This window comes from Bactrocera tryoni, chromosome 3 (genome assembly GCF_016617805.1).
Source record: "Bactrocera tryoni isolate S06 chromosome 3, CSIRO_BtryS06_freeze2, whole genome shotgun sequence".
In the NCBI taxonomy this organism is placed as follows: domain Eukaryota; kingdom Metazoa; phylum Arthropoda; class Insecta; order Diptera; family Tephritidae; genus Bactrocera; species Bactrocera tryoni.
Genome location: NC_052501.1, coordinates 41,783,211 through 41,808,975, shown reverse-complemented (window position 1 = coordinate 41,808,975; position 25,765 = coordinate 41,783,211). Strand labels below are relative to the sequence as shown.

Here is a 25,765-nt window from a genome sequence, read left to right as displayed (position 1 = left end):
AATTGCAAGAGTATGAAATGTTCGGTTATACTTGTTTTTAATTATTATAAATTTTTCGAGTTTTGAGGCAGTTTTTTTAAAGAACAAACGTAAAATGATCACAGTAAAGAAAATATCTTGCGCTGATGCCGGCTGGTTAGCGGCGTCCCGGCTGACATTGGCACGCATTTATTAGCTCCATGGAAATGTCTGAATTGCAGCTTCTAACACTCGTTTTTGTCACGTCCCCATATATGGAGCTTTTATATATCCTTTAGCCGGACAAAAACATTGCGACGGTGGGTGTCCGGTTATGAGGAATTGCACTGTATCATGGCATACAAACTGACCGTTCAATATTAAGTTATTGTATGAAAACTTCTTTATTTGTAAATGGTATTCTAGCTACAGCTCTAATGCAGCCGAAGTAAACCATTCTTCATTGTTGTTTTTTTTTTGTTGTACGAAAAGATTATTTTACTTATACACCCCCTTAAATAAAGCCTATTCGAAGCATGTTCTGTATCTTATCTTCCTTCGTACTTTTACCCTTAATTTTAATGATAAACAATTCACACAACAAAAACAATATAGGAAGGAGCTTAATTAATATCTAATAGTTGACTCACAGTATTATTGAATTTAATTTGAAAGTAATTTCCTCACTCTACGACACCGTTGAGCGTGTAGCGTTTTCGTGGAATAAATTACAGTTGTGAAATTTGTGTACAACGAACGGTTGGCGAATAACTAGGAGCAGCCATAAACTAATAGAGAGTTGTTATAAATTGTTTGTTTAATTTTAGAGTCCAAACGCATCCAAATTTTTTAATTAAAAACTATTCTTATATACTGTTTAGTCTTCATATATCTTTTTGCTCATAATCGTATTTAACGGTTTTGCGATGTTGAATAATTTCGAAAGCACCACGCCAGTAAATGATCTATTAAGCAATACGACAACGACGCAAACTCAATCCGACTTCCATTGTTGTAATTGGTTTGGGCTTTATCATTATCTGGTCGTGCTCTTTGTTCTTCTAGTGGGATTATGTATACTGTTCGTGAAGGTATTGTACTAAAAAAAGTTTAGTTATGATTGATTGTGCTATTAATGAAAAAAATCCCTTTAACTTTATTGAAGATGATAATTAAAGCTCAACGAAAAGCATATAGACTATTGCAACCAGGTAAATATTCATATTAGATACTTAAATCGTTATTTTTTAAACTTTAGAGAGGGTATCTTAAGTTTCCCACGAAGTAGAAGGAAACGTCAGAGACCCTATAAAGTATATGATGAGCTGAGTCGATTTAGCCATGTCCGTCTGTTCGTTCGTTTGTATATACGCGAAATAATGGAGATATCGACCAAATATTTTTCACGTCGTTTTCTCACGAAAACGGTGCTCATTTGTCGAGAGCCGATATCGTGCCAATATAGCATATAACAGGTGGCGCAAAAATAACATTCCGATGTTTTTTGGAAAATGAAAAACTTTTTTAAAAAATGAAAAAACTTTGATTCTGCTTGTGGATTTTTTTTATTTGGTCTTTTAAATTTTTTTAGATCAAGTCGAAAATTTGATATCTTGTAAATGGCCGCCGCCACAGTTGATTGCCATTTGAGAGCCTTTTTTTATGGCATATTCCATCACTTTGGCCAGAACTTCCGGCGATAGGTCCTCACATTCTTGACGGATATTGTCTTTAAGAGCTGTAAAGTCTGAGGCTTGTTGACATAAACCCGCGACTTCAAAAAGCCCCACAAAAAGAAGTCTGGCGCGGTCAAATCAGGCGATCTTGCTGGCCAGTGCAAACCGCCAAAAAGGGAGATTAGGCGCCCGGGAAATGCATCCTTCCGCATATCGGTTCTGGCACGCAGGGTAGTGTACCATTGTTTATTTAAGTGTATTTCGCATGTGTTTACTACACAAATGTCAAAACATAATTAGAGGTCAATTGCAAAATTTATAGCATCTACTGATAGAAGGATTAGTTTTGAACCACCCTGTACTTGTAGTTGCCATCCCATCTGAACAATTAGAATCAAGACCTTGTAGGGAAAACTTTCTTATTTGATTATTAGAAAAGATAGGATTATTCTCAAAAGCAATGTCATAATATCAGAACGAATTGTTCAGATCGGATCTCTACAACATACCTTACAAACAGACCGAAGTTACGTTTTTTCTTGTTTTAATATACTCGGGCTTGATCCTTTTGTTTCTTGGAAACTTCAATATTTTCTTCATGTTATCAAGGGGCTGTAGCTATTTTATATTTCGACATGTCGTATCGCCGGTGACTAAAATATAGGTAATGGAAGCAGTTGTTCAGCCGTTCACAACATATATTCGTAGTCCTCCAAACAAGTTGTCTATTGCTCCAATAAAACTTGAGCAACTTCTTTTTATATCTAGATAGTTCAAGCAGTTCGTGATGCTTTTTTTTAAGTTTCAATGGGTCTAATTATAAATTACTTCGATAAAACATAAATCATAACAGAACCTACTATATAACTTACAGATTTGCTTCCGTGTTCTTAGGTACTCGTATAACTGGAACATGGAATATTGTTTGAAATTTCGAACGTTATTTCATTCTGCACTCCTAAGCAACTGTTATCAAATCTTTATTATTTGGAAAGTGTTCTAAGTATTGCCAGCCATGTGCTAAAAACTGTTTCGATGGAGCCAAAAACCATTGGGAAAATAAGTTACATAGAGTTGGTTTGTAGGAACATGCAAGACAGTTAATGTCATGAGAGGATTTACGTGAAACATAGGTCTAATATAAGATATGTTGGCTATATCGTGGTCAAGTCTGGATTTTAATCCGCTACGGCATATAAAAGGAACTAGCGAGAGTGCCATACTGATTTTTTGTTGTTGATCTACACTGTGCACACTTTCATATTTGACTAAAAATTCTATTCTCTATTGTTTTTTGCTTTTTTAGAGGTTAAGAGAAACTTCTTAAATTATCTGATGACATTTTAGACTCCATTATCGGTTTGAAATCAAGTAGGGGTAGCTAAGGTGGATTTCTGTCGACACGCATACATACTTTACGGACCCCTATCAGAACCATCTGGGGTAAAATCCCCTCATTTTATTGTGTCCTTGTGCTGGACCTGTTTCAGCTATATTTATAACATCTTAATCGATTATTATTCCCTCTTTATCGAAGTCCAAATATAGGATTGTTTGTTCTGGCCAAAACATCTGCTTCACAGTTGTCAGGAACCCAGTGCAGGCTTATCGTGAAATAGGATGTTGGATCCACTAATAAATCAGGGCACTACTTCACTATCTTCGATGAAGCTTTTAGAAACTTAAGTGAATTCAATGCTGCTTGGCTCTCCGTGCATACTATGTGTAAATATTATTTTTTTTTTTGTTTTTTTGTTGTAAACCACCTCTTTGTCAGATAAAGAAGGATATATTTAGTTGTTGTGATCTCCGTTTGGGAGACATTAAAGTATTCTGGTCGTTGGAAGGCGATGTTGGTATTTAATTTGTAAAAGAGAGCGTACATTTTGATCCGACTTAAAATAGGATAATATCTTATAGGATAGTTCACATATAACAATATTCTCACGAAAGATTGCACAGAACAATGTAAACTTTAAACGCCAACGAAAAGCTGGTGCTGTTTTGCTCTTTTCTAGAAATTACATTTGGTCAACAAAAAGTTCACCGAAAAAAACACCTTGAATAAGGAATTTAATGGAGAAATGTTTCAAAGTCAAATAATGTCCATTTGCGATTTAAATTTAAAGTTTTATTTTGCCATGAACATCAATTTGTATCAATCATTTTCAAATTTAGACCTCAAGTTCAAGTCTTAATCCCTTGGATCCTTATACCGACAATAACTTTTTCATCTTAATAAATTATATTCAATAGTTTATTACAGTAATATTTATTGTATACCTTAGCCACGTGTCTGGATCCTTGGTATTATATGAATTCCGTTATTTATCTTGTTTGTATTTAAAACAAGAAAAACGTTAACTTCGGTTGCCTCGAAGCTTTGATACCCCTTACAGCTTCAAGCTTTCCTTACAAGTACTTGATTTTGATCGATGAGTTTGTATATCAGCTACAAAGGTACTATATGCAATTTCGTCGGGGATCTTGTCTTGTCTAAAGCAAAGACCTGAGTTTGATCGGTTTGCATGGCAACTATATGTTATAGAGAGCCGATATCGGCGGTTCCGGTAAGTGAGCAGGTTCTTGGAGAGAAAAAAACGTGTGCAAATTTTCAGATTGATATCTCAAAAACTCAGCTATATAAGTATACAGACGGACATGGCTAAATCGGCTCAGCTCGTCATGCTTATCATTTATATATGTACATATTTTATACGGTCTTCTGAGTGTTATAAACTTCGTGTCAAACTTAATATATCCTGTTCAGGGTATAATTATAATTATACAAATACGGCAAAACAAAAATTCCGTGCCATTATTGTTCAATCTGCACAAAATGCTATTAAAAATAAATATTGGCTACTACAAATTGAAATAAGTGTCAAACTACCTAAAAATACATGTAAGCAAGTTTATAACGGTATCTTATCAAGTCATTTGTCATTATTTCAACGGAGAAAATCCTATACCTTAGATAAAATTCGCAAATATTTCCCGAAATTTATCGAAAACGACATGAATTACCGTTACCGTTACTTGTGTGACAATTTCGATTGAATTCAAGCGTTAGTTGAACATTAACTTTGAAACGCAACGTTTGTATCCTTCAAAATAGTCCGCAATGTCGGCAAACATTACCACGGTCGGTACAACGGTCGGTACAACCATCGCAACGACTATCGCCACACATTTACAGAATGTCACCGTGAACAAAAGCTCCGATCCGTCTAATAATCAAACTACACCATTCTACAACTCAACATCAACTACCGGCTTTAATTATTCATTTACAATGCCGTGTTGCCAAATTCAATTTCCAACCGACCCGACCATTATTACCTATGGCGATTATTGGTACTGGGATGAATTATTTTATTTATATATAATGGTTTTCCTTCTGTTTGCCATTGGATCGGTTTATGTACGTAAATACACACATACATATATAAAAATGTATGTTTTTTGGAATACAGGGTTTGTCCGGAAAGTTATAGGACTGCTTTTCTTCCGCCGCAACTGGATTTTATAGAGGGCGCTCCTAGCTAACGAATGAGTGGCTGGTCAGTTGTCTGCGAGCATCTGGAAAGTCAGGACAAACATTTTCGCGCGACATGTTTCTGTGAGTGGTGCAAGCCAAAAATACAGCGTCCGTTAGAGCAGAGTTACGCGGTTAAATTCTGTGTGAAACTCTGTAAATCCGCGACAGAGACGTTTCGTATGATCAAGCAGGCTTACCAAGACTTCGCACCCGATTGGAAGTTGCACCATGACAACGTTCCGGCTTACACCGCTGTTGTTGTGAACAGCTACATAACCAAGGCCGGTATCCCAACGCTTCCGCAGCCGCCCTACATCCCAGATGTGTCCCCCCCGGACTTTTTTTGTTTCCTTTCCTGAAAAGGCCGATGAAATGCAAGCATTTTGAGGCGATAGAGGTGATCCAAGCAGCATGCCTCTCGGCTCTCAAGGCTTTTCCAGAGAATGCCTTCTGTGACGCCTTCAATGCTTGGAATTCGCGACGGCAGTGCTGCATCGACGCAGAAGGAGTCTATTTTGAAAGTTTTTAAAGAATTGTAACGATTAGTTCTATAATTTTTTTTTAAATCGACTCAGTCCTATTACTTTCCGGACAAACCCTGTATTGTTTGGATTAACTTTGATCTGTGCTAATTCTATTTTACTTTTCTTATCACGCATATGCATACCGTTATACCAAGAAGGCTGCCCGTCTACGTGCTAAACGTTTAGCGGCACAAAAGCAAAGAGGTAACTGAACATATCCCGTTAAGGGATGTTATGCAGAGATTTAAATTTTTTTTTATTACTTTTTACTTATGTACCTACTTTTGTAATAGTATACGTATATCTGTTGATATAGCCAAATATATTATGTATTATATTTTTAATTTATTCTCCAAAATAATCTTCCTTGGTCCCAATACACTTGGTCCCAATACACTTGTACCATGGTACCATCGTTTTTCTAATCTTCGAAATAGCTGTTAAAGTCAATTTCCGGAATAGCCTTTAATGCGCGTAGCAAATCACGTTTAATGTGTTCAATTAACTCAAAACGGTTTCCCCGGAGCAGAATAGGCAGAAGTCACACGGAGCTAAATTTGGCGAATACGGTGATTGCAGCACGATATTGATTGAAAATTTTGCGAAAAACTCTCGAAGAATCAATTCAGTATGCGACGGTGCATTATCGTGGTGCGAAAACCAAGAGTTGTCGACCCATAATTCCGTGATCTTTTTACAAAAAGCTTAGCGTAAACGACGCATAATACTCATATAGTATGCCTTGTTGACAGTTTGGCCGGTCGGAAGGAGTTCTGAATGCACAACACCTCGTTAACGAAGAAAACTGTCAATATTTTGACCTGTTTTCACGTGTTTTTTCGACTTCGGTTCACCTTTGCCACGATATTTAATTGATCGTCTATTTCCGGGCCGTAAGCATAAATCCAAAACTTATCGCCAGTAAAAATACGTTTCATGACATCTTGTTAGTCGGAAAGTATTGTGTCACAGACGTTCTCTCTCTTTGAATCATTTGTACAAATCAAAAGCGCTTGCTCGCGACAAATAATTATCACCGAATGCTCTTTCCAGCATTCTGAACGTTTCGGGACCAGTAATTCAAATTCCAGCACCGCTTTTGCTGGAGCAATTGCGGCCATATGTTAGCAATAACTTTTCGAATATTCTCTTCCAAGTAATAAGTCGTTGAATCAACTCGATCTTACCTACGTAGCTAAACAAATTCAGATAAACCGACAAAAAATAGTCATGCAATGGGGCCGTATAAGTCTCTTTCAATAAATTGATTATTTCAATGGTTGTATGGTATGTAGTGCTAGTATTTTGGAACCAAAGGTCGTCGCCATTAACATTCTCCGATTCAAGCACCAAAACCTTATTAATCATGGCTCTATGGCGTTCCCCATTGACGTTAACGTTAAGACCGGCTATATTTTTGAAGGTCAATGATTTCCTCTGCCCAGAGAGCACACCTAACAGTGAATTTTTGAGGACGTGATGACGCCTCAACAATGGCATGCTAATTATCATCTCTGCAAATGCAAGAATTATTTTATTAACGAACCCATTCAACCAAACGTGAGTTTCAAGACTGAAAATTTTCGATTTTTTTCTTGAGAAAATCGAGATCGGTGGGCATATAGTTTTGGGTCTATTCACCAAACGTTTTACGCGCTTTCTTCGAATTCAATCCTTACACGAGTTGTGTATTTATAAGCCCGCAAACCAAAACAAAAAATCCAAAAACCTTCCATAAAGTGGGTAGGCACGGCTCCATCTCGGCATGTGAACCAAACCATTATTTTGTTAATAAATTTTAACAATTTGCAAACGTTATTCCGGAGTAAGTCTGCTAGTTACGAAATGACAAACCAAACTGGGTATAAGTAACAGTTTTCAAAAAAAACTGACTCCGAAAATCATACGTCTAAAAACACATTCGTTCGACTGTCTCCTAACTCTTTCCACACTCCTTACTAAAATCGAAGCCAATTTGTCGAAACAGCACGATGTGTCGGAAAATGTGTCAAACCTACAAAAGGTGCCGTCTATTGCTAGACTGTAGTCTACATGACTGAAAAATTCAATAATCCCCACAACAGCGTTTACTTACATCTATCTTAAGGTGATAATATGAAGTATCAGCAGAAATTGAATCAACCATCATAAGGAATTGCACTTCTAATACTTCTAGACCTTCTAGTGTGGTTCATCATCATCATAATAACTTTTTCTCAAGCGATCACATTACCACACTTTTCTTCGTAGTTTATCACACTTTCTTTTGGTGATTATAGCAACTTATGTTAGCAGCCTTAATGGTGGAAGTGGAAGTGTGAATACATATATATGTATATACCCAGAGGAATAGTCTGGGTTCGAGTCTTACGCCTACGTAGTTTATGCTTTTTTGTCCTAAGAATATTAGTAGTTGTTCGAGACATGCTTGTGTCGGTATCACTTTAAGCTTTCTTCACGCTTCTTATGTGTTTCGTACTGTAATTACTTCTGCAATGTTGTCCGCGTAGTCAATTAAATACGCTACGTCTGGTATTTCGAGTTTTAGTATTAGTATAGCCAAAGCAGATGTTCCACAGGTCTGGGCTTCGCAGGCAGGTGTTGTATATACGAATATTCATTAGTACTGCCGGTCGCTCTGCAGCTATTATTTTCAGGATTTCTGTTGCGATCCCGTCCGGGTCGGGTGATTTGTTGGCCTTGAGCTTTTCAGTGGCTGGTTGCAGCTATACGAGGGTAAACTGAGGGATTTGCGGAAATCTTAGAGTGTGTTCCGGATCACTAGCCCTTTTTTCGTGTGTGGAGAAGACTGCGTTTATGATGTGATTCATTTTGGCAACGGTTAAGTCAAGTGGCTTTGCTCGAGCACCGAGTTTCTTTATTACTATTTCGTACTTAAGTCCCCAGGGGCTTTTTTTTAATATTCTCGAGTAGTCCCCCCGATTTTTTTCTTTTTGCTATCATCGATGGCGTGCTTCAGCTTCTTTTCTGCTGTTTTATATTGCTTGGCTTCTCGGGATGCGACCTCTCTGAGTCTGGATCTCATGTAGAATCAGCAAATTAATTTTTACTCGAATACTCTTCAGTCTTTGAATTTGTCTTATATCTTTTGGCTTAGATTAATGATAGAACTTAAATATGCACTTTTCTAGCTTTGATCGCTGCAAAATCACATATCATATCATTGTAATTTAAAGTTGAAGTAGTTTCACATTCTATTGAGAGAATCGCAAGATTGGACAGTCTACTCTGACTCATGGTCGATCTCAAGTAAGATTTGATCAATTTAAGTTTGCTAAAAGATCTTTCACAAGATGCAACTGATACAGGTATAGTAAGTAGTATTCTTAAAGCCGTCGCTAACGCCTTGTAGGCCTCCAGTCCCATTGAAGAAATGTATAATAAAATTTTTTCTGGCGAAAATCCAATTTGTTCTTTGTTTTTCTTCGCTCTCTTTAATAAAAGTAGGACGTCTTGGATGTCACTGGATAAATCTTCGTTATCCAAGTCATCTGGATAGGATTCGGCAAGTTGCTGGCATTTTTCTTTAATTTCGACGAGTTTGTCATTGTATGAGTCTCTGGTTAGTTCTATAATTTTCTAACAAATACTTTTATTTCTCCAAATTTACAAAAATGGTATTTTAAAACTGCAATTCGGGCAAAAATTCTTGCAAATTGTGTCAAAAGTGTACAAGATATAGGGCGAAAATGGGTTTTTTCTATGGCTTATAATAAGATTGTAAATTTACTATCAATTTCCTCAAAAACCATATTGTGAGAATTTTGGAACTTCAGAATTTGCGTGGCTTCTAGTTCCTAAATTTTATATACTTAATATCGAAGATATTTTGTAATATGTAATTAACTTTTGTTCGAACCACCTCATGAAACTTGTAGGTATGTAGGTAGATAAGGGGGGGCGGCAGAACATCCTTGGCTCCGGGCGCCCGAAGTTGTAGCTACGCCACTGACAACAGCGTGCCAGTCGTTTCATCTTTTCGCAAGGAGTCGCCAATTGGAAATTCCAAGCGAAGCCAGGCCCTTTTCCATTGGTCCTTCCAACGGAGTGGAGGTCTTCCTCTTCCTTTCCTTCCCCCGGCGGGTACTGCGTCGAATACTTTCAGAGCTGGAATGTTTTCGTCCATTCGGACAACATGACCTAGCCAGTGTAGCCGCTATCTTTTAATTCGCTGAACTATGTCAATGTCGTCGTAGATCTCGTACAGCTCATCGTTCCATCGAATGCGATATTCGCCGCGGACTGTAAATCTTTCGTAGAACTTTTCTCTCGAAAACTCTCAACGTAAATTCATCAGTTGTTGTCATCGTCCAAGCCTCTGCACAATATAGCAGGACGGGAATTATGAGTGACTTGTAGAGTTTGGTTTTTGTTCGTCGAGAGAGGGCTTTACTTCTCAATTGCCTACTCAGTCCGAAGTAGCACCTGTTGGCAAGGTTCCCAAATATACGAAACTATCTACAACTTCAAAGTTATGACTGTCAACAGTGACGTGAGGGCCAAGTCGCGAGTGTGACGACTGTTTGTTTGATGACAGGAGATATTTCGTCTTGCCCTCGTTCACTGCCAGACCCATTTGCTTTGCTTCCTTGTCCAGTCTGGAGAAAGCAGAACTAAAGGCGCGGGTGTTGAGGCCGATGATATCAATATCATCGGCATACGCCAGCAGTTGTACACTCTTTTAAAAGATTGTACCTGCTCGATTAAGATCTGCAGCTCGAATTATTTTCTCCAGCTGCAGATTGAAGAAGTCGCACGAAAAGGAGTAGCCTTGTCTGAAACCTCATTTGGTATCGAACAGCTCGGAGAAGTCTTTCCCGATCCTGACGGACCTCTTGGTATTGCTCAACGTTACGTATTAGTTTTGCGGGGATACCAAATTCAAACATCACGGCATAAAGGCGATTCCCTTCTCACGGGTATTTTCCAAGATTTGGGGCATGGTGAATATCTGGTCAGTTGTTGATATCCCAAATCTAAAGCCACACTAATAAGGTCCAATCAATTTGTTGACGGTGGGCTTTAATCTTTCACACAATACCGATCGATCGAACATATCTGATATTTAAAAGACTTATCCCACGGTAGTTGGCGGTGATTGTGGGGTCTCCTTTTTTGTGGATTGGGCGGAGCACACTTAAAATCCAATCGTGGAGCATGCTTTCGTCCGACCATATTTTACAAAGAAGTTGATGCATGCTCCTTATCAGTTCTTCGTCGCCGTGTTTGAATAGCTCGGCCGGTAATCCATCGGTCCCCGTCCCTTTGTTATTCTTCAGACGGGTGATTGCTCTTCGAACTTCTTTTTGGTCTGGCAAGGGAACATCTGCTCCACGGTCATCGATTGGAGAATCAAGTTCGCCTTCTCTTGGCGTTATGCTTTCACAGCCATTCAGCAGACTGGAGAAATGTTCCCTCAATAATTTTAGTATGCTCTGAGCATCGGTTCCAGATCACCTCTGGGGGTTCTACAAGAGTATGCACCGGTCTTGAAACTTTTTGTTATCCCTGTCGGCCAGCTTGTCAAGCTCTTCATACTCACACATTTCGGCCTTTCTCTTTTTCTGCCTGCAAATGCATCTCGCATCCCTCTTCAACTCTCTGGTTCTCTATTGCGGAGATTAATTTCGAAGTATTTAGTTTCGCAATGTTCCACTTTCGTGTTCCAATATTTTTCCACTACGCATATAGCATATAACTGCCATACAAACTAATCGAATAAATTCCAGTTTTTATATGGAAAATTTTTTTAAAGAGATATTATCACGAAATTGGCAAGAATATTTAAGGCGACGCTTCAACTTCTAAGCATATTGTTGAGATCGGATCACTATAGTATATAGCTAATATATAGGACAAGTTAACAGATCAAAATACAATTTTTGTAATGAATACTTGAATGTTTGCAAAGCATTGCTTCCTTTTGGATTTGTGCTAGATTGATATTCCCAAGGAATAGAATACAAAATGGTAGATTATAGTAAAACAGTGTTCCAGCTTAAACTCAATAAAATTTTCTGTAAGTTAGCAATTTCAGTTTATTGAGCCATAGGAAATACGAGCTCAAAAAGAGCATCTAGCAATTTAAACAAATTAAATTTTCCTCTATACGACGATTCATAAATGATCCGCACCAACAATTTTATATTCAGACATTAAATATGTGGTAATTTTTGCAATAACTAAGCACTTTTCACACATTCTGGAAAACGTTACCACCCACATAACGGCGAACTATTATTACCTGTATTTACAAGGAAATCAAGCAATTATTTATAATCAAAAAATTTCCAAAAATAAAGTGCGGTTACTCGCTTATTTATCAATATAGAAATTCATACATTTTATTGTTGTTATAATTTATTAGATTACTCGCTGGATGTTAGCTTATGTAATAACTTAAATTGTTTTGTACGCTGCAGTTACCTTGTCGTTTAGTTGCAAAAAGTTTCACATCGAAAAATGGCTATTTTTAAGTTAAAAAATAAATCAACACAATTCATACATATGTACACGCATACAATCATAATTTACTTATACATACATATATAAACTTCAAAAGCAATTACGAAAAAACTTGAAATATTTGATCTTCATTTGCTAAGCCATAGTTACTTAGTTACCCGTAACTCTATAAAATCTGTTTTAACGCCGCCAAGAAACCGAAATTCACGACACCCAAATACACATAGTAGATGTTTAATTTGAATATCTCCCATTTCTCACGCACCGCCAACCGCAGAGCGGTCCAGCGCGCTGTGTTAAGCGACCTCTGTTCGTTGAACGTCGAATGTACACAGCATTTGGACATTACCCAGAAGGCGGTCATGCGGTTTTGTGTGCGAAGCGTAGCCTCAATGCCGCGTATCAGGTCGTTGGTTTTCAGTATGAGCAACATCTGACGATCGACTTGCTCCAGCACATCGGAAATATGCGGTAATACGAGTGAGGTATTGTTTTGTAGCGTAGCTTTCTGTGTGATAACGAAGTTATAGAAATTATTATATATTTAAAGAAAGCTAACTAATGCAACTACCAACCTCTTCTTTGGAGTATTTGACTTTGTTGATGCCCTGAATAAGCGTCTCCCAAGGACGACCCGTTACCATACACGCAAACAATCCATACAAGTCACCTTTGATGCCCAAGTTCTGACTATGAACACGCATCGCCTTGCGATCCACATTCAGAATGCTAAGCCAAAGTTTGGAGTACTCATAACGAAATCTGTCCGTTAGATTTGCATAGAGCCCATGGTCTAATAATACGATTTCCACTTGTCCCTTTGGACTTTTATGCACCAGTATATTGCCAGGATGTGGATCACTGTGCACGAAACCTGTTGTGAAGATCATCTCCGAATAAAGTTGGCCGATTTTATTGGACACAGTGAATGGATCGATTTTATGCTTTTTAATATAATCGAGATCGTTGACTTGTCCACCTTCGAGATACTCCATGACTAGTATACGCGGTGAGCTTAGTTCCCAGTAAATTTTCGGTACGCGCAACCATGAATATTTCTGGAATTGTTTGGCAACTTTTTCGGCATTTTTGCCCTCATTTAGGAAATCCAATTCGATAGGCAGATTCTTTTTGGACTCATCGACCAACCATTGCACCTTGAAGTCAGGAAAAACCAGCGCCATAAGTTTCACTAAAACCTCCATTGTTTTCATGTCCACACGTGAGTTACCCTTCACATAAGGATGTTGTACTTTGACAGCGACCACCTCGCCCGTCTTTAAAGTCGCTTTGTGAACCTGCGCTAGTGAGGCGGTACCAAGCGGTGTCGTCTCGAATGTTGCAAAAATGTCCTCAGGGTTACGTTTCAAATCCTGCCGTATGACTTTATACAGATCTTCGACGGGATTTTGTGGCGCATTCGAGTGTAGTACCTTCATGGTTTGCACGAATTCTTTGGGTAATAAGTACTCTAGTGCACCAATATGTTGACCGGTCTTTATGTAAACACCCTTATTGACGCAAATGAGGTCGAGCAGCTTTTCTGCGGCTATCTTATGTACACGACTCTTTTCCGCTTTGTATTCGGGCGTACTTTTGTCCCACTCCCTATAGTAGAGTTCACGTTTGTAGGTGAGCGCCACATCGAAAACGGTGATTGCCGAACGGCTGAGACGCACAATACCCAACGAATTGACATCATAGTCGTTGGTGTGTAGGCTGAGACCGGTGCTGACGACGCCGGCGCCAATTATGCTGTACGAAAGGACACGTCGGAACATTTATGGCACACTGTTGACTCGTTTCTGTTTACTCAGCTGGCGAAAAGCAACAGATTTTTAGCGTACCAGGGAAGATAAGTGAGGAAGCTGCAAATACATAGAAGATAATCAATGTGATGTGTTCAGCAAATATTGCGCAGAGATAAAAGAGGTGTGAGTGCCACACATAGAGATTTGTGATGTGATTTTAATAAGGTGTTGTGACAGGGCATTAAATATGCTAAAAATACGTTCTCCACCGATACTCGTAGAATTTTATATTTTGATGCACAAGTGTTTAAATGTACGAATAAAAATTTTCGGTTTAACTACTCTAATTTCAAGACATTACGCCGAAAGTCTGCATAACAATTCATATTTCTTTCACTGACAATCAACTGACTATAAAAAGTAGATAGAGTGACTTTGAGGTTGAGTTAAACCTTATAAATCAATTAAACAAGTTCAACCAATTTTTTACCTAAAAAATGCTCACTTATAAATATTAAATTTGAAGTCACTCTGAAAACTTGGCGGATTTTTGTTTGCTTATTGGAATTTTATAGAATCTAAAAAATCAAGAATAGACGTTAACTTCGATACCGAAGCTATTATATCCTTCACAAAATACAAAGAGACTAGTGCAGATATAAAAGTGACAAAAAAGAAAGATATTCATAGAAGATTGAAACTCTTCGGAAACGAAAACTAAAATAACAAACATTACAGGAAAAATAATTTACGTGCGATCTCTGGTCGTGAAGAGGTAGAGGAGGGTGGTGGTGCAATTTTCAAGGGCATTGTTTATCTCGATTTCCAGCAAAACTACGACTCCTATAGTTATATGGCCATGTTGTGGGTAATGGAAAGATGTATAACTTTTTTATCCGAGATATGTATATTCACATAACCTCAAATATGATGTGAAACATTGAAATATCTAAGACTTTGGTTTCTTTATCTTGCACAAACCATTTTCTTTCACGAAATTAGAAGGAAACTTACATTCTTATGTCCCAAACATACCGTATTTTTAAATTAAAATATTATGGAAGAAACCCTCTTTCGACTTAAAATCAAAAAAAAAAAAACCTAATTTTGAATCAAAAATTCTTAAGTAAAAATTTCAGTTAAAAAATAGTCCGTAGTTTTTATATTTAATGAAATCTCTATTTTCTGATGATATAAAAATATGTAAATACATATGTATATACACACTGTCAAGAAAGTATCGGGAATTCTTCATTTCCCCTCACATTTCCCGCTTATATGGAAGACAGGTAAATTTATTTTCTTAAGTTAGTACAACTGTCCTTAATTATGAGCCAAAAATTAGCGCGATCTGTAACCAGTGTGTTTACAACAGCTGTTTATGTCAGTCGACCTCAGTAGTGTTTGTCGAATTTTAAAATTTAAATCAACGTATTTGTGTTAAATTTTGGCCAAACATTTAATAAATATCATTGAGCAAGCACCGTATTCACTTGATATGGCCGCCTGTGACTTTCACCTTTCACCACACTGAAATATTCACTTCAGGGAACCCGCTTCGACTCAATTGAAGACATCAAAACTAATTCGACGCTAGAGCTGAAGGCCATCCCGGAAAGTGCCTATAAAAAATGTTTTGACGATTGGAAGAAGCGTTGGCACATGTGCATCGCTTCAAATGGATGTTTCTTTGAAAAATGTTCGTTTTATTTATAAATTTCCGATACTTTCTTGTACATATGTACATATTTATGTATATTACTATGCGCGGAAAATGGTAAAAACGATTTTCGGTCTTTCTCGGCCTTTTTAAGGATCTAAAACTGCTGCAAACACACCGAATATTTATATGTCTTTAATAACTAATTATAATGCTCTGAGTAATATTTGATTTCGTCTGTACTACGCTCTCGCTCTCACTCTTTTTCACTCAAGTTTTTTGAAATAATCGTAAATTACATTATTTTCTTTCATCTTCGAAATAGTATGAACAAATTTTGCATCTGACATAATTTCTTGATTGCTTTGTGCGCGTAACTCAAATAACTTTCTTTATAAATAACTATGTGTTCAATTGAAAGACGCAAATGTTAAAATCTTGTGATTTAATGTCACTTTAATCAATCATCATTACTACTTTGAGCATTTGCCATGTGTTATCAGGCAAGTCTGGTCTGATAAGAAACTGGACGGCAAAAAAAGCAGAATTAGAGAAACATAAAAATACCCATTTACACAATGTAGCAATACATTACAATCGCACAAGCATTGGCGTTAATAAATATGTATTTGCTTGCGCGAATGTGTTTGTATATATTTAGGCGCCGAGCCAAACAGCTGATCGCGCATTACAGAAATAGAAAATAAAAAAATAAATATTCACGCAGCGCTCATGAGGAACGTAAAGAGTAACTGCAGAGAATGGTGCACGCTGTCTCACCGCTGATTGTTTGTTTTTCGTGACTTTCACTCCACCAATGCCAAGCCACAATGCCAGGGCAGTAAAAACAATAACAACCAGCAGCAATATCGCTTAACGTTCAATAACTGCGACATGGTAATGCCAGTAGAAGTAGTATGCGTTGCTGAGGCAGTGTGACGTGGTTACATAAACAATAAATAATTTAGATTGCGTTTTCTAAATCACACAAACCGACGAGTACTCGCGCACAAAAACATACAAATATACACACATACGTTTGGTGGAAGCGGTGCGAATTTCACTTACATAGTATTATGTAGTCTTGCCAATTTTTGTGAAATCGTTAGAATCTATCAATTGCAACACAAAATCCGTGGCAGTGAAGCGCCGTTAAATAAATGAATAAGCACGCCGCGTAATGCTACAACTCCGTCGTTTGCATGACTTTTGACATTGGTTTAATTCATACCGTTTATTGATGACGACGATGGCAGTAGAACGATGACGACAACAGCATCGACTTTGACCTTATCACAGCCATTCAACACATGCGTTTACCGTGAGCAACAACACCCGACTGACTGGCTCATAATGCTTATCGGTTTGGCTCTCGTTGAGAGGTTGGACGCCGCACCTCCCTGTGTGTGTTTTAGCTGCGCTATTGCGAGTTTTTCTATGCTCTTACTCCCGTCTGCATATTTGTTTTCTTTGTATTTTTGTTTTACTCGTATATTTCTATGTATTATTTGAATACCTTTACGCTCGTCAGATATTTATACCCTGGATAGGGTTAAGTTTGCCACGAAGTTTGTAGCAGCCAGAAGGAAAATTTGGTGGAAACCATATCACGATCAGCGATCCGAGTTGATTTAGCCATATATATCTGTCTGTATGTACCCGAACTAGATCCCAAGTGTTTGATATATTGAACTGAAATTTTGCACACGTACTTTTCTCACCAGGAAACTGCTTATTTGTTGGAAACGCCGATATCCGTTTACTATAGCTTATAGCTGCCATACAAACTGAACGAACTTTTCGTTTTGATGAGATATCTTTCCAAAATTTGTCATGAAGTGTTGCTCAAGGCAACTTTACAATCTCGGTTACAAGCGCGTAGGCGGCGTCTACGTTAATAAAGAAGTAGAACGATTCAATCTCCGAAGAATTGTAGTGGTCGAGTCTATATAGCACATAACTCCCATATAAACCGACCGATCAAAGTTCTTGTTAGCAATATTTTGTATTTGTAAAGGGTATAATAACTTCGATGTAGCCGAAGTTAGCTTTGTTTTCTTTTTTTGTTAAGGTCGCTTTGTGTACTGCAGTTCAACAGGTACTGAACCGCATGAATTTTAATGCGCTGGGTTATTTGGGTTAAACGAAAACAAACACATTTCCATTAAATAGCTGTTTTTAACTAATGATCATTAGTGAGTCATACCCAAAAGCACGAGTAGTTTTTCATAAATCAAGTCGTTCTGTCTTTGCGCCGAAATGTAGACAATATTTTGCCATTTTGGTATCTGGAGCGGTATACGTTAGTCACACCACTGGTATTTATTGAGTAAGATTCGTTAGAACAGCACCTCCGAATCTTACTTTGGTCGGTGGAACTAGCTTGTACGGATACTTCAAACTACGTACTCTAGCATTCCATTTAAATGTGGAATATATATGGATAAACTTCACTGGTGCTAAGACTTTTAAACTTCAATTACTCAACACGATATTTGTGGATTTAAATTTCATTGCTGAGAAATATAAAAAAAAAATTGTCGGCTCTTATTGTAGTCCCACTTTGTACAAGCTTAATCTTATAAGAAACTCAGCAAAACAGTTAAATATATTTTTAATTAATTAATTAATTAATTTTTTTACCTTTGATTTATCGACGCAGCTCGTCTACGTGCCCAAGGCAGTGGTAATCCATGCAACCCACCGGCCAACGGAAACTGCGCAGGAAACACAGCGCCCAGTATCGACAATCCGCCAACATATGAGTCCGCTATGGCAAATTACCTCGACGCAAAGCAACAGTTGCGTCAGATGGAGGAAGGTGCCTTAGCTGGTGCTAATGCTATGACTGCTTCCACAACAACAATCGAAACGTGTGTCTCTGATATTGGCCAAAGTCATACCGACTTGAGACGCAATACAAACGATGCCGCACCCACAGGCAGTGTTGTGCTCAACACAGCCAACGTAACACCAAAGCAGCCGCTGCAGTAATAAAAATTATATATGTACATACATACATACTATGGGATCACTAACGTTATGGTTGTACAATTCTACTGAATAAGGAGTTATTACACAAGTGATCCACCACTAGCAATTCGTATATACATATAAAACTAATGCTATATACTGTACACTTTACCAAAATATATACATATATAAACATATGCGATGCGAAACTGCTTTCTTTTCTTTGTCAAAAATCATCAATTTTTTTCTGTACTCTTTATGTAAAATAGAATTTGAAAAATCGACGACATACATACATATCAATAATTACGGTAATTCAATAATTGGGCCATATAATATGCCAAAACCAAAGAGCACTAAGCAATTAAAAGACAACAGCAAAGAAACAACACAACGAAAATACAATAAAAAACCACATCGTAAAAACGAAGAAGACTGTGTTCTTATTGAACCATACATCGAAGTTGTCGAACTAATCGAGAACCATTCGAAGGAACTGCTAAAAGCTACCAAGGAGCAAAGCGATGACAAAAACACAAAATTACCGAAAGAGGTCAACAAAAAGTCTACAGGGTCACTGAAAAGTTGTGGCAAACGGGATGTGAAAAGGCGACGTTCTTTACGCTTATTGTCTATGAAAGCAGATAAATAATTCTTTTATTTCATTTTTCATTAACAAAATTAATCTTAATTAATAAATATAAAAAAATAAATGAAGTATTCAAATCAATGCTTGTATCCATTTCTTCTTTTGTTTTCTCTTTACAAACTACAAGTTAATACAAGTAAATATAAAAAAGAGATGTTTAATATATACAACAAGCCGACTTGGCCGCAATTGAAAAATTATATAGATATAGAAATATGTAAGTAATAATCCTTCTAAGACTAAAGTACAAAATTACACACTTAAAGTAGTTGGTTTAAGTTCTATTCAAAATGGTTTGCAATGAGGGTCCCCACTTGCCGTACGGGTCTTTGGCAACCATAAATAAGTCATTGCACCAGGTAAAGCCGATAACGCGATTCTCAATCAGTTTTTTAAATGCGGCATTTTCGTTTATAAGATCTCGGTAGTTGTCATTGGAGACAATCGCCGCATCCATTTCAGCAGCGAGCTGCAAGACAAAACTGCAAGCGGAAGAAATTAGCTCTTTCGTTTGCTTTTCGTCGCTACTTTCTGTACTTACCGATCGTCATAACTAATGGTGAATTTCCCTGGTAAATTTTTACATGGTGTAACCACAATTTTACCCAATCCGTGCAATTCGAACATGGCGGCGGAGTCGGAACATTTGTGCATACGAAATTGAGGTACAACCGCCTTGACTTCATGACCCATTTTTTCAAAGTAATCAATACAAATTTTCAAACCCTTTACTGAAAATTCTCTGTTAAGGGCGTGGCTGTAATGGAGGTTTTAAATTAATTTTTTATTTTTGTTAGTTAAAAAAAAAATAATTATATGTCGTTAGTAAAAATTTGGTGTTAAAAATGTTTTAAGTGACAATGATAAGTAAAATAAATTCCCTGGTTTTGCGATAACGGAATTAACCCGGATTTTATTCGGCCAGGGGCTGTCATTTTGGCGATCTAAATCCGTTTGGACCGGTAAGTAGCAAGTTAAAAAAATTCCATACAAGAAATCTATCGATCGGTTGTTGTTGTTGCAAAGGGTACCTATTCCCTGTTAGGATAGTAAGGATTACCTAAGTTGTCACCGACGTCATCCCACGTTGAGCCCAAGAAATGTGCTGTTTCGACGTGGTCGGACCAAAGGGAGAGGGGTGTCAGATGAGTGGGGTTAGTGGAGCATGCAAAGAGGTGGCCAGTGTCATGCGGAGACTCATTGCATGCAGGACATAATTTAGTTATGTCGGGGTATATTCAGGATAAATAGGAATTTAACCTGCTACATTATCCAGAACGAAGCTGTGCAAGGGTCAGTCTCGTTTCTCGCAGCAACTCGAGCTTTTCGTCTGCAATGGGAGGTGGTTTGACTCCAAGTACGCTATTCACTGAGAGGGAGTCAATGAAAGTGTTAATGGCTCCACTGTGAATGGCGAACAGTGCATGTCGGAAGTTAGTTGCGTCCGAAGTCAGGTCGGCGTATTGTTTTACGTCGTCGACGTAGTTGAGGAAGGACCTCTTGATGCTCCTTGGAGCATTCCCATATCATTTTGCTTAGCATGCTACAGTGGCTCGATATCGGCGGTTCCGACAATGAGCAGTTTTTTGGAGAGAAATATATATACAGACAGACAGTAGGGTACGGCTACATTGTTACATACATATATACATTTCAAACGTATCCGTTTTTTCACCTTTTCTACAAACTTTGAGGCAAATTTAATATACCCTATTTAGGGTATAAAAAAATAAAACCTACAAAATTTGTAGTATACCGTTAGGGTCAACGCTATCATAGAGACCCACAAAGCTTTCAGTAAATGATTTTTCTGACGGAAACTTATTACCTTTAAAGTCATTTTCCGAAGTTTTAATTCTGAATCATTAAACTAAAAGTATTTCATAATTACATCCGTGTATATATACATATGTATGTAATAAAAATTCATAAATGATAGAAACTTACTTAAATGCAACATTACAGCCATCGATGAGTATTAAGCGTTTCTGGGATTGTTGCGCTGACGCTTTTGGATCGTCAGCATTTGGATTGTATGTGTTGTTATTGTAGGCCAGCAATGCCTTTTTCTCGCTGGTTGTAAAGAGGCCACTGTTCACAGCCGCTCTTCTCGGCGTGCGTGGCGGACTCACCGGAACTACAATAGGCTGCAAAATTATGATAAAAATTCAACATTTCAAAAATTCAAAATAAGTGCAGGTGTATAAATTTGTGCATTGATTTCGCTTACATTTGGTACATCTTCACTACTGAGTGGCACAAAGTCTAATGCAGACGAGGAGCTTTTTGATTTTCGGGTGGTTTCGCTGATGAAAATCACAGAATCGTCCATCTCCACATCTTGATTTTTGCTATTTACTGCATTTGAGGCAGGTCTCAGCGTGGAATCATTAACGGTGTCATCCAGAACTATGACATCTTTCGATGTAACCGTGTGATTTTTCTTTTTATTTCTTCTACGGTTTCTCGAGTTCGACTTTGGATTCCCAACTACTCTCGACTGCTGCGTATAATTCGAGAAAGTGTCCTCCGATCTAATACTGTCTAGAGTATTAATTCTAGAGACATCTTCGTAGAACATGGTAGTTAAATCAGTGAAATCTTCTACACTCTTTTGTGAAGAATTTCGTGCTGCTGCGCCGCCGCAAGGCGTTGAAGTGAGTAACTTGCCGGCGTCTTGAGTGCCGCGCCCATTTATACGCTGTATTATGGAAACATAGCCGGAAGAATTGTTATTTTTTGCTTTCGAACGCGATGTGTTGGGCAGATCGTCGTCAATGATGATTTGTTCGATTTGTGGCTCAACACATATGCAGTCATCATCATTATCCGTGGACGTGTTCGCAGTTAAATTGACATTGTTAATCTCGTCATCCGAGATTATTTCGCCTTCTTCCAGACTTAAATTGTGCAAGTTGGATGTTGGAGACGCGCATTTATTAGCCATATTCAGTTTAGTTCTCAAACTACGTTGTAATTTTGATTTATTTTGATTTTGTAACTGACGTCGTCTGATGGTACGCAGAAGCTTTTTGGTAACTCTCTGGCTGGCACTCGTTAAATCTCTGCTAGTTGTGCTTCGGTTCAGTCGCTTATTTCGTAACTGTAAACGGCGCTTCTGTGTATTAAAAAATTTACAATTTATTAGAAAAATATTCCCTGTTTTATATGTACCGTATTATCGCGAAATTTGTTGAAGCTACCGCTTTTGCGTTTAGTGCTAGTTGTGGGCGTCTCGTCTGCTTGAGTCTTTGGAAATGCATGAATATAGAAAATGAACAAAAAAATAAAAATTAAAAGTTCCGTTGCCAAATTTGCAATTTGAAAAATGTAAATAAGTGCACTGGAATTATTAATAAGTTGGACTTACCTGCAAAAACAACAAGCTAACATTTGCAATGCCAAATGAATTCCAAGTTTATACTAAATTTCTTCACTTCGCCAAAATTTGGCGCGTGGCGGATCGAATAAACAACTGGTATAATCACCTTAAGACGGTAGTTGTATACTCTCTTCTATTGAATTATTCTTGATAACTTTGTTATACCCTGCACAATGTATATTATTTTTGCCATGAACAAATAACAGAACACATAACACACAGAAGGAGGCAACGGTATTTTGTCCGAAGAAATAGTTGAGCGATCAAAATCCACTATATGTATGGAAACTTTTTCATTTGAGGATATTGTCACGAAATACGAAGAAAATGTTCATAACGAACTAATATAGCACATAGCTGCCATAGAAACTGGACGATCAAAATCAAGATATACCCTCTTATATTATAAGAAATATGCCTGTGAAGGGTATTCTAGCTACCGGGCAAACGAAATTAACGTATTTTCTCGTTGTTATTGTCATATGCAATTACTTTGATAATAGAAGAGAGCTCAACCCCGTGACCTTGAATATTTTATACCAGTTTTATAGCTTACTACTTAGCTTGTTGTTTCTTATACTTACCTGCGTGGTCTCCATCCATGTAGTTACATAATTATATGCGTGTTCTTTGACAGAATAATGCCAGTCCCAAAATTATGAGCGAAGGCAAAAATAAAATGCATAGAAAACATTATACATCTCTTTTACCTTCACTCATATATTTTAAGTTTGTTGTTTTAATCTATCTAAAGAACAAGCTGTTAATTTAATAAAACACATTGTTTCTAATTTATTTTCATTTATATTACATACAATGAATACAGAGAAAATAGGCAACATTAGAATTTCATAAATATTTAATTGGTAAACATTTGTGCATTTGCGGTGCAGCGGTTGTTTGTTGAATACTAAGCCGGATTACACATACTAGGTGGGTTTAATATTTTCTCTTAACTTTTTCGATTTGACACCGTTGAGATTTACCTGCGTTTAATAATACAACATTTTAACAACACATACGAAATTATCATGTCCGCGAACGCAACCTAACTACTAGCTATGTACATACTTATATGTATCTGAAATATATATGTACGTGTAAGTACTGTTTGGAATTCTCCAGTTAACTGTCATTTGATTGAGTTGCAACTTCTAAAATTTTTTGATTTTAGCTATACATGTTTTTCATATAGTATCTGTCTAATATATCATGAAATAATAAAGCCAACGCGTTTACATATTTCTAATTTCGAAATTCATCAAATATTACGTACAGATCTGAAAGTCGAATTTTCCGGAAATTAAATCACTAAAACCGACAATTTTATAAACGATTATACTTTAAGGGTGCTTATTTCATCTTTCATATTAGCACGAGCTGCAGCTTCATAGCGTGTTTGAAATTCCGTTGTTGAAAAAATATTTGGTATGCTTAGTAATGTTTGCAGCACCTAAACGCCAAAATTTGAAAATGACGTTACAATTACATTTATTAGGATTATATTTAAAATACCTTCAAACGCATATTTTTATAATCCACGTCGCTCATATGCTCATATTCGTTACGAAGTAATTGGCAGTAACGTTTATAGTTCTCACTACTGGCACTACAAATTTAAAAAACAATATAAGTATTTGAAACATGTTTTAATCTATAAATAGTTAATATTATTATATTTACGCTAATATGACCAAATCCAAATCCTGCAGAAAGTTAGCGTCGTCTTCAAAGGTGGTTTCTAGTTCATTTTCCACAGATTTGTCGCCCAAAAGTTTTAATATTGAGTTTTTGGACTCTTGCTAAAAGAAAGAAAAATAACTGCTAAAGTTTACAAATGGAATAGTTGAATACTTACATCATCCAACGATGCATCGCAACAAAATTCTTCAAATGCTGCACAATTTTCTTTAGCACAAGGCTGAATGCCATCATATGAGTAATATTGGAAAAATGCGGCCAAAACCAAGGCAGGCTTACAATGCAGCAAGTGTTCGCGTTTATGCTGCATCATTTCATTCCAATTATGATAGTAACGTTTAGAATGACTTTCATTAAGTCGCTGATATATGCGTGTGTACCAGCTTTTGGCCACATCCTCAGGGACAGCGAAGTGATTGCACGCTTTATGCCACAATTCTTCCATTTACTCTTATTTAAGTTCACACAGTTTTAATAATTTCGTATAAAGATTTGTTTAATTTATAAGAATACACTATCACAAGCGAAATTAATCTTTAATTTACGCGGAAGACAATTTTCCTTGTCGCTAATATTGATGATTCAACCTGAGTAAACGATTTTTTTCAGTCTTACTTTTGACAATTCATACTTGTAGGTTTGGGCAGGCTGGGTAAAAGGGTGGCGATTTCGAACAGGATGGGCTTGTTAACCGTTATAATATGTTATAATAACAGGTGTCTTAAAATAAATTATTTAAAAAAATCCAAAGGTAGGGTTGTTCTACGATTATTACAAAAGCTATAAAGATTAACAAACATAACTTTAACAAGAATTATTAAATAGGCATAACATTAAAAGTAACTCATAACAGATAAAGGCCCAAATTAAATATAAGTTGGCAATTCTGGGTAAACCCCGTAACCACTGAAGGACATGGAACCACACTTTTGTGACTATTTTAACTACGCACGCGCCGATATTGTCAATGCAAATAGTTCATAATACCAAAACGATATAAAGTTACGTTTTGAAATATTACACGCACAGCTCTAGCCATGGTTATGATTATATTGTACCTCACTTACCATTGCACTAACTATTTGTGAATTACTGGGACCACTGTCTTTTGAATCTGATTGTCCGTTGTTCAATCTTTGTGTTAATAATTTTTGAGTTGCTAGATTTTCTTTTGCTGACAATCGCTGGAACTTTTTGCGCGCTTTCCCTCTATTTCGTTTACGCTTCTGTTTGGTCAAAATAGGTGCATTGGGATCGTTAGCTGTGACAACAGTAGCACCAATGCTTTTATTATTATTACGTTTGGTGCCCCTTCGCCTAATCCTTTTTTGGTTTTGCTTGCGACCAATTCGCATTATAGCATTATGGGTAGAAAAAAACTTAGAAAAAGAAATAATAGTTTATTGTGTAAATACAAAAAAATATTACGTTTATGGTATGACCGAAATATGATTGAATTTACAA

The 25,765-nt window shown here is 37.1% G+C and overlaps 4 protein-coding genes across 7 annotated transcripts; 1 reads left to right on the top strand and 3 right to left on the bottom strand.

The window, feature by feature from the left end:
* Nucleotides 1-687: 687 nt before the first annotated feature.
* Nucleotides 688-18,778, top strand: LOC120773053. 2 transcript variants are annotated; one of them, XM_040101987.1, is made up of 3 exons: nucleotides 688-1,049; nucleotides 1,124-1,169; nucleotides 18,259-18,778. In XM_040101987.1, exons 1-3 carry the CDS (start codon nucleotides 885-887, stop codon nucleotides 18,588-18,590), a joined length of 543 nt encoding a protein of 180 aa, XP_039957921.1. In that variant the 5' UTR covers nucleotides 688-884; the 3' UTR covers nucleotides 18,591-18,778. The 2 variants fall into 2 exon arrangements, with proteins under 2 accessions (XP_039957921.1, XP_039957919.1); XM_040101985.1 differs by lacking the exons at nucleotides 688-1,049; nucleotides 1,124-1,169 and adding exons at nucleotides 4,699-5,058; nucleotides 5,858-5,903.
* LOC120773052 (aarF domain-containing kinase 1) lies at nucleotides 12,032-16,917 on the bottom strand. 3 transcript variants are annotated; one of them, XM_040101983.1, is made up of 3 exons: nucleotides 16,828-16,917; nucleotides 12,761-14,053; nucleotides 12,032-12,693 (listed from the first exon to the last, which is right to left on the bottom strand). In XM_040101983.1, exons 2-3 carry the CDS (start codon nucleotides 13,964-13,966, stop codon nucleotides 12,352-12,354), a joined length of 1,548 nt encoding a protein of 515 aa, XP_039957917.1. In that variant the 5' UTR covers nucleotides 13,967-14,053; nucleotides 16,828-16,917; the 3' UTR covers nucleotides 12,032-12,351. The 3 variants fall into 3 exon arrangements, with proteins under 3 accessions (XP_039957917.1, XP_039957916.1, XP_039957918.1); XM_040101982.1 differs by having other exon boundaries at nucleotides 16,665-16,846; XM_040101984.1 differs by lacking the exon at nucleotides 16,828-16,917 and adding an exon at nucleotides 15,456-15,520.
* Nucleotides 18,779-19,295: 517 nt separating the features above from the next.
* Nucleotides 19,296-25,757, bottom strand: LOC120773050 (NEDD4-binding protein 1). Its single transcript, XM_040101981.1, has 6 exons — nucleotides 25,369-25,757; nucleotides 22,393-22,467; nucleotides 21,449-22,336; nucleotides 21,166-21,365; nucleotides 19,760-19,975; nucleotides 19,296-19,700 (listed from the first exon to the last, which is right to left on the bottom strand). The coding sequence occupies exons 1-6, from the start codon at nucleotides 25,654-25,656 to the stop codon at nucleotides 19,493-19,495; spliced, it is 1,875 nt and encodes a 624-aa protein (XP_039957915.1). The 5' UTR covers nucleotides 25,657-25,757; the 3' UTR covers nucleotides 19,296-19,492.
* LOC120773054 lies at nucleotides 23,805-25,349 on the bottom strand. The gene is made up of 4 exons (XM_040101988.1): nucleotides 24,459-25,349; nucleotides 24,284-24,402; nucleotides 24,116-24,209; nucleotides 23,805-24,053 (listed from the first exon to the last, which is right to left on the bottom strand). Exons 1-4 carry the CDS (start codon nucleotides 24,744-24,746, stop codon nucleotides 23,937-23,939), a joined length of 618 nt encoding a protein of 205 aa, XP_039957922.1. The 5' UTR covers nucleotides 24,747-25,349; the 3' UTR covers nucleotides 23,805-23,936.
* Nucleotides 25,758-25,765: the final 8 nt, after the last annotated feature.